Raw genomic sequence first — 13737 nt, 5'->3', positions numbered from 1 at the left:
GGTTACCCTGCCCCTTTCTCACAAGTGCAGTAGAACACCAGTTAGATTCAAGTTATGCCTTTAGCTTCTTATCTTAGAATGTAGATGCACCTCCAGAGTTTCCAAGGTTGGAATACTAAATATTTTGTGCTCTTTTCAAAACATCCACAACAAATCAAATGTACTTCTTGTGTAAGTTTGGAATTCGCCACAGTACAGCTAATCTGTGGGATTCTTAGCCGTTCTCTCCTCCCTCAGTCCACCCAGCTGGCTTCCACCAAAGCCCTGTCAGCCCAGAGAACACATACTCACACGCAGGCATGCACACACTCCTGCTTTCCGTCCTTCCATTTTGTCTCGAATTATGTCCTCTCTTTATGTGCAGAATTAAGGGTACTCTGAATTCTCTGATCTGTGACTTCTCCCTCAAGAATCCACAAGGGTGGGGTTGTGAAAGAGAGTGTTTTAAGCATCTGTGAGTTTACACACCTACCAGTAATTCAGTAGTTTTCACCAAGTTCACACCTCATTCTCTAAACTGGTCTCTTAAGCTGATGGCTACAAATGCTAGGGAAATGTGTATACTTCTTATAGATTTCCAAACCAAGCATTTTTATTTTTCTGTTTGGAGGGAAGTGTCTCTATCCAGACACATCCAGTTGATTTCTTTTAATTGCTCATTGCTGTTGGATGTGCATCTATACCCCTTCTTCGATGAGAATCATAGAAACTGTGCTACATAACAACAGAGGCTGGTTTTTCGGTTGGAATTAGTTCTATATGACTTCCAGGAAGCTGAGTTTGAAATGTGAATTCTACTTGTTATTCTGAAAGTTGTTCTTTTTCTTTCCTCAGGCGTTCCAGTATCTCTCTAAGGCATACAAGTGTGACACACAGTCCAGTTGTTGGGAGAAAGATATTACGTCATTTAAGGAAGTGGTTCAGAGAGCCTTAGGACTCGCACATGGTATTTGATGTAATGTTTGATATCCATGGCATATTTTAATGTATTTTTACTGATAAGAAAAAGTATTAGTCAAAAGCAAAGTTCCATTACAAATAATTTCAGGTTATTTCGTTATATTAAAATTGTTGTAGTTAATTCAGCAAATATTTACAGACCAACTATTATGTAGTAGGCACCCTGGAGCAAATAAGAAGAAATAGGCTAGAGGCTTAAATAGTGTTTGAATAAGTGACAGATAGAAACTTTAGAGATAGGAAATACTTTTACAACTGTATTTAATCTTCACTTCACACAGAGGTAACCTTCTCCTGCATTGATGATGTAGTAGTAAGAAAATATTAACTTTTCCTGATTCATGTTCTTCTTTTATAAATGAAAATATTTATTCATAAAAGTACATAGATTTCTGGAGTGCATAGCAATATACATAAGAGCTATGGCATATACAAAGGAAATTAAAAATATAATCCATAACTTTGGGAAATTTAGTGGGTGATATTTGAGGGGAGGGAAAACCTTACATATAAAATTGTAGGCCAGTTGGGGAAAGATATTCCAGATAAAGGCCACCTTTAATTATTTGCATTAATGAAAAATATACTAGTTAAAGGTAATAATGCACTTTTATATTTATGTTTGAATATAGGCATGTGATGCCCTGGGAATGCAATTCAAATAAAATATTGAAGCCACACTGTCAAGAACTGAATCACAAGGACTGTGAACCTATCCTAAAGTCCTCCTCTAACTTCTGCAACTAATAGTTGCAGCAAATAGGTAGCCAACAAGGGACAATAAAAAGGGCAGAACTTTGGACTCAGGGAGGCCCAAGTTCCAGGACCAGCTCTACCACATACTAACTAGGTGACTTGGGGTCACCATTACTTAGCTTCTCTGACTCTTAGTTCCCTCATGGGGAAAATGGGGATAATATCTACCTATGGTTGTTATGAAAAATAAGTAAAAACATATTTAAACACTTACCAGTATCTTACACATGGTTTAAATGTTGATCCCTTACCTCCTCACCCTCACCCTGTTTCTTCTATGGTAGAGGATCTGAGCTGTATGATAAGGGACTCAAAACTAAAAAGAAAAAAAATGAACAAGAATAAAGTTTAACTTTGCCTTGAAGGAAGTCATAGAACATTCAAACAATTTAGAAATGGGCTTAGTAGTTAATAATTCTACTTATCATTGACAAAAGGATATAAATATCCAAAAGGTTGAGATAATTGCCGATAGACCAGTGGAAGGATGGTCTAGGGTGGCTAGAATTTATGTAGCTTGTGCTGGCCTCCTGGTGGGTGGGCTCAGATGGAGCTCATTCTTTATCCCTTTGGCCTTTGTGGATATGGTACTGTATTTGAGGAAACCCATGCTAAGCAGTTATAACAGGGTGCAATTTTCTCTGAAGAATTTATCTGAGCTACTTCAGCTTGCCAACCCTAAACATTTCGGTGAACAGCAGGCTCTATAACAGTCAAAGCCAAGATATTTTCTGTAATCACTAAGTGATAATGTTAAACCTGTCAAATATACATATGCAGGTTAAAGAAGTACTCTAGGAAAAATCTTCATTTTGCATCTTAAAGTTGATTGCGAACTATTTTTGGTACCTTTTTTTGTTTTTTCATCCAGGCAATACTTAGAGAAAAACAAGTGTCTGTTCTTTTAAGTTTCCCTTTGACTTAGTGAATTATGTGTTTCGTGCTCCTACAACATTTTAAGCATACTTGAGTGGATGCTCAGCTTTCTTTTCTCGTGATATTTTAGATTTATGGAGATAAATCTTAACCTTTTCTATGTTGCTTTTGTATACCAGCGCTCCATGGAAGAATGAGCTGAGTTTCTCTGTTATTTCTGTTCTTTTTTATCTTTCTCCCCATCACTGTTCTCCACCTCACCCAATTCTGGAAAAGGAAATATAACATTAAAAAAAATCTCCACATGATTTATTCCCTTCTGGGTTGCTATTTTTAAGAGTAGCCATGTGCTTCAGAAAGCTCGGTGTAAGACATTGTGGTCTCCACGGAGTGTTGGAGACCCTTCCATAATAGCCTTGTCATCGTGTACCCATTGTTCTGTCTGGAGGGTATTCATTTACAGTCTCTGCTGTTCTGTCTTCTGGGAAAGGGTGGACAAAAGTTCGTTCCTTCTTTGCCATCCAGGAACTTCTAAAATAATAGTTACGCATTTTAACTACAGTCTGCCTGGAGGAAGCACAGCTGTCTTGGATTTCCTGATGATTTGAAACAGCAGGTTATTTCTTTCTCTCTCCCTGTCTCTCTGTCTCTCTGTCTCTGTCTCTGTCTCTCTCTCTCTCTCTCTGTCTCCCCATCTCTAACGCCTTTTGGAAATGGGATTGAGGAAGGGGACTAATAGAGCTCGTGTTTGTCTTTTTGCTTTTTTGTTTTTCTCAAAATGACAATGAAGGATTGAAAACAGAATCACAGCTGTTTTTGATATGTTACTAGGTACTAAATAGCCCAAGTACCTCAGTAATAGCAGTTACAACCTTCCTCTATTATGGGACACAGACATCATAATCCTCACTATCTCCATGTTAACTGTACCCTTTGAAAATGAGTGTAACGTTGTTGATTACCATGCATCCTTTCAAAGTCTGATTATTTATTTTGGAATAGGAATGTCAAGCATAGTTCTCACCAGCCATGGAAGGTGTTAATGAATGGCCAAACTATTTTGCCAGGCACAAGCAACCTCCACCAATTGGTGAGAGTTTGCATACAGAAAGAAATCTGTTTTCCATCCCTGTTCTGAGATACAGGGTACTAAGTAAACTTCCGTTGTTGCACTGTTTAGTGTAGTTTTAAAATAGGATCTGATTATTGATCTGTTTGTAGTGAGCATAATTTAGAGGAACAAAAACAAGAACAAATCAGTGGAGAAATACGAGACATTATATATATATATATTTTTAGCAAGACATTAAATATTATTTATTCCAAGTTAGTTTCATTCTTTTAGAATTTCTCATTTTGTGTATGTTTTATTTTTTTTTCTTTCTTAATTCAGCAACATTTTATTTTGCCCCTCTGCTCATTAGGCATTTACCTTCTTTTTTTTAATATATACACATTCATATATATATGTGTGTGTATGTACTTAAAAAAATTTTTTTAACATCTTTATTGGAGTATAATTGCTTTACAATGGTGTGTTAGTATCTGCTGTATAACAAAGTGAATCAGTTATACATACATATGTCCCCGTATCTCCTCCCTCTTGCGTCTCCTTCCCATTCTCCCTATCCCACCCCTCTAAGTGGTCACAAAGCACCGAGCTGATCTCCCTGTGCTATGCGGCTGCTTCCCACTAGCTATCTATTTTATATTTGGTAGTGTGTATATGTCAATGCTACTCTCTCACTTCGTCCCAGCTTCCCCTCTCCACTCCGTGTCCTCAAGTCCATTCTCTACATCTGCATCTTTATTCCTGTCCTGCTCCTAGGTTCATCAGAACCATCTTTTTTTAGATTCCATATATATGTGTTAGTCTACGGTATTTGTTTTTCTCTTTCTGACTTCACTCTGTATGGCAGACTCTAGGTCCATCCACCTCAGTACAAATAACTCAATTTTGTTTCTTTTTATTGCTGAGTAATATTCCATTGTATATATGTGCCACATCTTCTTTATTCATTCATCTGTTGATGGACACTTAGGTTGTTTCCATGCCCTGGCTATTGTAAATAGAGCTGCAGTGAACATTGTGGTACATGACTCTTTATGAATTATGGTTTTCTCAGGGTATAGAGGCATTATATTTTTACAAAGCTCTTCACTTGTTCTTTTTTTTTTTTGTAATTAATTAATTTATTTGGCTGCGTTGGGTCTTCGTTGCTGCGTGCGGACTTTAGTTGTGTCGAGCGGGGGCTACTCTTCGTTGTGATGCGCAGGCTTCTCATTGCAGTGGCTTCTCTTGCTGCAGAGCATGGGCTCTAGGCATGTGGGCTTCAGTAGTTGTGGCACGCGGGCTCTAGAGCGCAGGCTCAGTAGTTGTGGCGCACGGGCTTAGTTGCTCTGCAGCATGTGGTATCCTCCCGGACCAGGGCTCGAACCTGTGTCCCCTGCATTGGCAGGCAGATTCTTAACCACTGTGCCACCAGGGAAGCCCTCTCCACTTGTTCTTAAAAAGCATTAATAGGCAGGCCCTGTGCTAGGAAGGGTTACACGCTCTTGATAATTTCAAGTTTTAGGAAAATGGGCTCCCCAGAATGCTGGAGGTAGAGGTATTGGGAATGAGTGACTGTCCTCTCCCCCACTTCTTGCTAATGGATACCAAGCATGGCTCAGTGACCCCAGAGCCTGGTCGTGGTCACGTTCCCTAAATGCAGGCACCTAGGTTGTTGGCATCACTTCTTCCAGAATGGTGATGTAAACTCTGAGTACGAAAATGCAGTAAGAATTGAGCTGTAAATATCTGGCATGTCACTTCTTTGGGCTGGTGTCATCGGCAATTGTGGTTCCCCATTAGGGACTCAGTACTGTGAGAAGCCACATTAAGATGAGCTGCATATGTTTTTGTTCTTTGTGGGCACCTTGTGTTCAGTTAGATCTTGTCTCTGCCTAATTTCATTACTCCGTGCTCGTGTGTGTGCACGTGCGTGTGTGTTTTCACGGTCCATTCCCAACAGTCTGTAACTCACCAAATATCCCTCATTTTCCTCAAAATTTTCCTTTTAGCAATAAGCTATCCTTCTTAAAGGATAAAAGGAAAAATTATGCATATAACTTATTTTCCTTTCACCAAAATAAAACTTGTCATGTAGAAATATTTCTATAGTCTGTTACTATAAAATCCTAATTAACTAATTGGTTTTTGTACTTACAAATTATCATTATCAATTTTTAATGGATGTTTTCCCCATATTTATCTTCCAGTGGCTATAAAATGCAGTAAAAACAAATCCAGTCCCCAAGAGGCTGTACAAGTGCTTTCTTCAGTTCGACTCAATTTACGGGGCTTGTTATCTAAAGCAAAGGTGAGAGTGAAATGTGAATTAATTAGAATTATCATAGAAAATAAAAGGTCTTTGGTATCAGCCAGCTGCTCTTAAGTCTTCTTTTACATGAAGGATAATTTTAGGCCCATGTTATATTTTAGACATCAGCCCGCAGGTGATTAGTTGTACTGGTGAGGAGATCATTGACCCAGTGGCTAAACCACCCTACAGATGGGTAACTTAGGAGTCTTTGAAATTAATATTTATAATCCAGCTCTGGATGCTTTCTTTAAGTCAAATTAAAACACTGCTCTACTACTTATTATCACTTTTTCCCAAAGTGTGGCATATATACTACTAGTAGCACTTGGGTAAACATTTTATTTTAATATGTATGTATTTCAGTGCATGTTAGAAAAAGTATAACTAGCATATCAAACCTACAGTTTCATGAATAGTATTGCTTATTTTCTACTTACAGTAGTATTCTAATGTTTCCTTTAAAATACTTTTATTTAAATAAAAAATTGATTTAGTGACAAATATTAAGTAGGTGATATATGGATTTGACACAGATATTAAGGTAGATAGGTTGACTCAGGTTTGACAACTAAAACATACGCTATCAGTTTACAAATACCAACCTATGAACCAGTGCTAGGATGGGGACACCGGAGAATTATGGAGGGAGGTTTTTTGAAGATTGGACTCCACATCTCTACCTGTGACAGATCGGGTCTGGGACAGAGCCTGGGAAATTTGTGTTAAACTTCCCAGGTAATTTTAACATGCAGCCAGGTTTGGAGTATACCTCAGGAACAAAATTTAAAGGAATATAACTTCTAACACACTTTAGCACTTTTTTTCCTGATCTTTCCTTGCCGTCACTATTTAATCCTGGGTTGCAAACTAATTTTACTTCACTTCTGAGAGCAAGTCCATGGCATGTGAAGGTCACTTCTGGTCACGTGTAAAAACCTTTGCAGACTATGCTTTTTATTAATTGCTTGATCTTTTCAGATCAGAGCATCGTTTTTGCCTCTTTAGATTATTAACTCACTTTTCTGTCCTTATTAGTCTGCATGCTGGAACCAGGTTTCTGTAATCTACCTGGGGAAACTGTATTTCCTCCCAACAGGAAACTTCAAACAACTTCAGATTATGAGTCTCTCAGAAAACTGCAAGAGCTCTCTCAAAGAAAGTCAAGGTAGCAGACTTTTTCTGTGACTCTCCTTCCCAAATTGGGAGCTAATTTTCCTAGTTTTGGTGAGATCACTAACCTACCCATGATTGTTTATTTCTTCAGGATGTATACTCTACAGATTTCCCTATTCTGTGCAAAGCTTTTTCTTATAATGTATTAATTTTACATAAACCTGTACTTATATGACTTAAATAGTCTTGTCTGTACTACTCATCCATTCATATTGTGGAATTCCAAACATTGAAAATGAGACCTCAGAACATCATCTGTATTTAGATTTTGTTCTCATTAGATCGCAACTGGATTATCCAAAAGTGGGAAAAATTGCTTCCCAACATCTCCTTTGAAAGCACCTTTTTGCATATAATATTTGGGAGTCTCTGATTTTGTAGTAAATCATATGCCTTTTCTACTTTTTCAACAAATTGGGTTTGCTAAACAGAATTGCCTTCCAAAAGAACACTTTTTCAGAACACTTTAAAAAGTGAAAATGAATGACGATAACTGTGTTAAATAGCAGGCTTGGTTTGCATGAATCTCTGGTCTTTTCTTGCCAGGCCTGGGACTTCATGGAATTAAACTCCTAGGTAGAACCTAGAGATTCACCTAAAGTCATCAAGTCCACGCTTGGCCAGGACACAGTAACTCCTCAGCCCTCAGCACCCTGTCCTTGTACAGGTTGGCTGCAGGGGGTCGTGAGGGCAGTTGGTGAAAACACTGGAGAGCCTGAAGACAGAACAGATTTCCCACTTACACTCCATGGGATCCTCAGCAAATTATTCATTCTTTCTAAGCCTCAGTTTCTCTCTGCTTTCTCCTTACTTTATAGGGAAGTGATGCAGTTTTTTTTTTTAATTAATTTATTTATTTTTGGCTGCATTGGGTCTTTGTTGCCGTGTGTGGGCTTTCTCTAGTTGCGGCGAGCGGGGGCTACTCTTCGTTGCGGTGCACGGGCTTCTCATTGTGGAGCATGGGCTCTAGGCACGCGGGCTTCAGTAGTTGTGGCTCACGGACCCTAGAGCACAGGCTCAGTAGTTGTGGCTCATGGGCTTAATTGCTCCGCGGCATGTGGGATCTTCCCAGACCAGGGATCAAACCTGTGTCCCCTTCATTGGCAGGTGGATTCTTAACCACTGCGCCACCAGGGACGTCCCAGTGGTGCAGATTTATGATGATTTGCAAGCACTGTGATTCTTTTTTTTTTTTTTTTTTTTTTTAAATGTCATTTGATGGGCCCATCTTTTATTTTATTTTATTTTATTTATTTATTTATGGCTGTGTTGGGTCTTCGTTTCTGTGCCAGGGCTTTCTCTAGTTGCGGCAAGTGGGGGCCACTCCTCATCGCGGTGCGTGGGCCTCTCACTATCACGGCCTCTCGTTGCGGAGCACAAGCTCCAGACGCGCAGGCTCAGCAATTGTGGCTCACGGGCCTAGTCGCTCCGCGGCATGTGGGATCTTCCCAGATCAGGGCTCGAACCCGTGTCCCCTGCATTGGCAGGCAGACTCTCAACCACTGCGCCACCAGGGAAGCCCCCACTGTGATTCTTAGTAAAAGCAAATATGCTATGTGAGTCCAGGTTACTTTCCTCAAAGGTGTTTTCTCTACTGATCACATCTCAGTGGTTGGTATGTCAATCTGTTGTGAAATGCTGTACAAGGTGTAACTACACAGTAATGTGGCAAAGCTTTGCAAAGCATTTTTGAAGTTCTGCATTCAAGTGAATGTTCTTTGCTCCATAAATCACTGTGAGAAGCTCTGAGCTCATTGTAGTGATGGTGCCGTCACTCAGAACATCTTCAGGATTCCCTTTTTAAAATAGCTGTCAGAACAATTGCTGTCATATGGTGGTAGTAAATAGTTATATTGTAATGGTAAATTTGATTTTTGTAAACAAATCATCTAGTCAGTTGTGATGAAAAAGATTTATGGTAAGCTGAGCAAATTACATTTCTGATTAAAACACATGTGCATGCACACACACACACACACACACACACACACACAGAGTCATAAAATCCTGAAGCTGATTTTCTTGGGTGCCTGTACCGGCTCAGCAGGCAGCTCCTAGAGAGGCATTCCAGAACGTTTCAGCCATGGTGGCATTATTGGAGTATGTTGCAATATGCCTCCCAAGGCAATTCCTTTTACCGAAGGGGGGTACTTTTATTTTGCTGGGCTTTTTTGCTGTCACCAAATTTTGATGATCTTTGTGGCCTCTGAGTCCTAAGCCATATTAATTTTCAAATAACTAGCATAAAAGTATGATTTATATGACCTTGAATATAAAATACATTTGATTTGCTTGTATACACAAAGAATAGATTTGTTTTGTTTGGATGAATGATGTCTCTTTATCCAAAAGCCATCTTATGACATTGAAATGAATAATATAATCAATATTCAAGGCAACCATTTTGAAGAGCAGAGCTGATTTGAATTTACAAGTTCAGGCATGTTGTTTGATTCATCCTTTAATTGTTGCAGCTTGTATATTTCAGGATGGAGAATAGAACAAATACTACTATTGCTACTATAATGTATTATTAAGCAAAGGGAATTTTAATTCTGTACTCTGTATCTATATTATTTTAAAGAGATTTTCATTGTTTTGATAGTTCTGCCTTGTTCCTTATGTTGCAGCAACTTTTTACAGATGTGGTAAGTGGAGAAATTTCCAGGGAGTTAGCTGATGAAACAGCAGCAATGGACACCTTAGTAACAGAGCTTCAAGACCTAAGCAACCAGTTTCGAAATCAGTATTGACCATCCTCGGAACAGCTTCTGGAAAAGGTGCTTCACCTTCTGGAATTTCTCTTATACCTGTGTATCTAAACCACAAGACACTGATTTTTTAAATAAATTTCTCTTGTATGGGTAACATTCTTGCTTTTGTGATCTTTCCAAATGTTTGAACTTTCTGAAATACATTAAATAAAATGTTCCTTCCTTCTTTCTTTAGGCTTAATTACAGTTGAATTCACTATTTTTATTATCCTTCAGGTATTTCAGCACAAAAAGCAAAAAAAAATGTAGTTTTCTTTTTAGCATAGGGTTTATTCTGTCAGAGCCTAAAATGAATTAGATCATTCTTTGGAAAAAGTCTAAACAGGAAAAAAAGAAATCACACGCTACAAGCTTGTGGAATCATTAGGTTGGCTGATGTATTATCCAAAAGTGATAAAAGAGTACTTTCGGTGATGGAAACCTTTACACTTCTTGAGATTTTTGTATTTGGGTCCAAAAGATACGGGCTTGGCTAAGTTAGAAATGTGGGTATGGTTTAACTTCTAAATCAGGGAAAATGCAAGAAAAAAATGACCTAACTCAAATTTTGACTAAGCCATTAGCCACTTAGTAACCAGCCTGACCCTCATTGTGTGTACTGCCAGCCCTAAAGATAGTTATTTAATAAGGTTATTATGAGTGAAGACAGCTATAAACGGTGCCATATTACAAAAATGCCAAAGTAAAATGTCCTCTTAGTGGTGTCTGTGGAAACAAATATTGAAGGCAGCAGCTGAGCTTAATAATCTTACTACAAAAGTCATGGTAAGGAATTTGAAGTCCTGGCTTGGGTTGCTGAATGTTGGGTCCCATGCATAAGTCATTTGACCCTTGCTGTTTTCCATGTTCTTATTTATAAAATGTGAATAATTTCTATCCCTTTCTGCTTTGTGAGCTTCTACTGCCTTTGGAAATTTAAAAATATGTAATCCACAAATGTGAGTCTTCTGAACGTTAAAAAAAAGTTTTTAAGAACTTTCATCAATGAATTTTGGTTATGAATGCTTAGCAGTGCTTCTTTTACTTAACCACCTGCTTCTCTTTTCTAGTATCATACTAGCCTAAAAAAAAAAAGAAAGTTGACGTATGTCTCAAAGCAGTTTCTCTTACAGGAGACGCAGTAACTACGAGAAAGACCAGTAAAATGATGTAGTAGCATGAATTAACATTAAATGTCCACTTGAATCTTTTATGGAAGCCATTGGGGAATAGGTGGGTGGGTGGATGGTTGGATGGAGGGAGCGAGGTTTTAAGATGAAAACCTCTTTATCGGTACCTAGCTGTGAACCCCAATAGAAAACATATAAATACTGAAAAGGGTAAAGATTTCAGGAATCGAGTAGAAGATTGAAGAATAATTTCCAGGTTTTAGAATTTTTTAGTTCTCAGTTTGTTTTCCTTAGGGTTCAAAGTAGAAAGGCACTGGTGAGTGTGAACTGCCACAAACCAAGTCCTAAAAGGATTATTACCTTCCAGTCCTATTTTCAAATGCTATAGTGGACCAAAGGCTCCAGGAAGCTTCCCTACACCTCTTTTTTCTTGGGGTGATCTCACAAAAGAGCTATTAGATATCTTCTTTTAAAGATATAGACCTGTTAGTTATGTTTAATAGTCTTACTAGGCGAGTGAATGTTAAGTGAATGTTTAACATAATTGAAGAAAATGTCGGGGGTAGGTACTATGGTAAAGTAGGAAAAACTTGGGTTTTAGCAAAACCTCATCTCTACCACCTCCTAACACTTAATACTGAACACTCTGGTACTTGATTTTTTCATCTGTAGAGAGTGTTGTGATAATAGTACCTCCTATCAAGTTCTTAATATCTCTTACAGCACTTTCACCCAGCTGCAGAGTCAGTAACAGAGTATCTGTTTAACAGTTGTATATCATTTCCAATAGGGTCTTTGGTGCTTTGTATTGCTATGTTATGATTTATATACTTGCTATTTCCAAATGCCTTATCTTTTATAGATTTCAACTTTGTTTTTTTAGTATTAATACATTGGTTTTCAGAATTACTTCTTTGTTTTATCAACTAGAAAAATATAAAGATGTTATCCTTTAATCTTTGTTTAGTTCCCACAGCATAAATAATAATACTTACTGAGTTCTCACTATGTACTAGATAGGTTTGCGACATCACCAGTAAACTACAGAAAGAGAAATAGCCGGAATTCGAAGACTGCTGAAACCTGCATTCTTTGTACTTGCTATGTTGGGGCTAGAAAGAACTTCCAATGGTCAGCTGATTTCAGTCTTCTCTTTCCAACAATGGGATACCTGGAAAGATTGCCTTTCATTGTTTATAAAGTTTTTCAAGGAGAGAAATTCTGTGAGGTCTCAGTTAACAATTGGCCTGTGGTCTGTTAAGATTATTTAGGATTGTTTGATCTTTATTTTAATAAATTCTTTGTTGGCCTTTTTCCAAAGAAGCAGCATAGTAAATGGGGACCCTAACTGCAAAGGAGTTAAAATAAACCCCAGTGGAATAAGAAATCACTTCCCTACACCCAAACCCAAAACTCGGGAAGCTTGGAGAGTTGATACTGAGTCTGGGAAGCAGCGCCATGGGGAGTGTGTTGAGGGGTCATGAGTAGAGTGGTGAGGTTCAGAACTGCAGAATCGCAGAGTGGACTTTGAGGTTCCCATGTAGGGGTGGACAGCTTGGCCTTGCTCAGTGCCTCAGTACAGTAATGAGGACCCCAAACATTGAAAGCATTGACTTATTTAATTTTGTATTTTTTTTTTTTAGATTTTTTTTGTGTGTGTGTGGACCATTTAAAGTCTTTATTGAATTTGTTACAGTATTGCTTCTGTTTTATGTTTTGGTTTTTTGGCTGCGAGGCATGTGGAATCTTAGCTCCCCGACCAGGGATCGAACCTGCACTCCCTGCATTGGAAGGCAGAGTCTTAACCACTGGACCATGAGGGAAGTCCCCGACTTATTTAATGTTGCATCAAGGCTATTCTCTTCATGCTGTACTTGTTTCTGCTGGACATCTATTAGTGTGCTTTCATAAGCAGAAATGTAAAGAAATGGTATCAAGTATGTGTAGTAAATTCACCTACTTTCCAGACTACATTCAAAGCTTGTGACATAAGCAGAGGTATGGCTAAGTTTGGGCTATTTGTGACCACTTATCCAAATTATGGTAAGTCTACTAGGTTAAAACCCTAGGTGAGTCTGATGAAAAGTATTCTTTTTTCCTATTTCTGTTTGTATAACATTCAGAACAGAACATTCAGAACAGTTTAGATAAGGTAACTCTACTTGCCAAGAGTGAGGAATAAAACCTGTTAAGCGGGTGCAACACACTTCCTTTCTGCCCGTTCATTCAACAGGCTCTATAGTGAAATGGCAAAGAGCCTTTATTCAAATGGTGGGTGCCCAGCTGTGGTGATACAGATGGATTTTTCACAACGTGCAGAAGTGCTTATAAATAGATAGGTTTCAATCAACAAGCAGCTTATTCAGGCATGTGCTCAAATATAGTAGCTGCATTCATTAGACAGACATTTCCACTAATCCCAAGGCTATACTAATAAAAGAGTAATCCTTTATGGGCTAAAGGTAGTGCTGGCTTGCTTTTAACTCTTAGAGAGTCTTTCACAGACCAAGGCCTAATAATAATTGTAGCTGCATTAGGTATTCACCAAGTGGACTATAAAAGCTGAGCTTATCTTGAAATTTTTTCTTTTCTTATTTTTTAAAATTGCAGTAGCTTGGTGGACAAAGAGGTACTTTTTCCTCAGGATATGCAGCTCACAGCAAAGCCAATTTAGAAACCAATTTTGTGTGCATTTGTGTGTGTGTTCTCATTACTTTATTATGA

General features: G+C 38.3%; 1 protein-coding gene across 5 annotated transcripts in view; it reads left to right on the top strand.

The window, feature by feature from the left end:
• The window catches only part of TTC27 (tetratricopeptide repeat domain 27), a 177362-nt gene extending 167345 nt beyond the window's left edge, over positions 1-10017 (top strand). For 4 of the 5 annotated variants that reach the window (XM_007191392.2, XM_007191388.2, XM_007191389.2 and 1 more), the window contains 3 exons: positions 835-946; positions 5854-5954; positions 9761-10017. In XM_007191392.2, coding sequence (XP_007191454.2) covers positions 835-946; positions 5854-5954; positions 9761-9883 — 336 coding nt within the window. In that variant the 3' untranslated portion in view covers positions 9884-10017. The remainder of the gene's footprint in view (positions 1-834; positions 947-5853; positions 5955-9760) is intronic. The other variant, XM_007191390.2, reaches the window with a different exon arrangement.
• Positions 10018-13737: the final 3720 nt, after the last annotated feature.

Source organism: Balaenoptera acutorostrata, chromosome 12 (assembly GCF_949987535.1).
Source record: "Balaenoptera acutorostrata chromosome 12, mBalAcu1.1, whole genome shotgun sequence".
Classification (NCBI taxonomy): domain Eukaryota; kingdom Metazoa; phylum Chordata; class Mammalia; order Artiodactyla; family Balaenopteridae; genus Balaenoptera; species Balaenoptera acutorostrata.
Note: the sequence above shows the minus strand (reverse complement) of the source record. Positions and strands in the feature narration are given on the sequence as shown.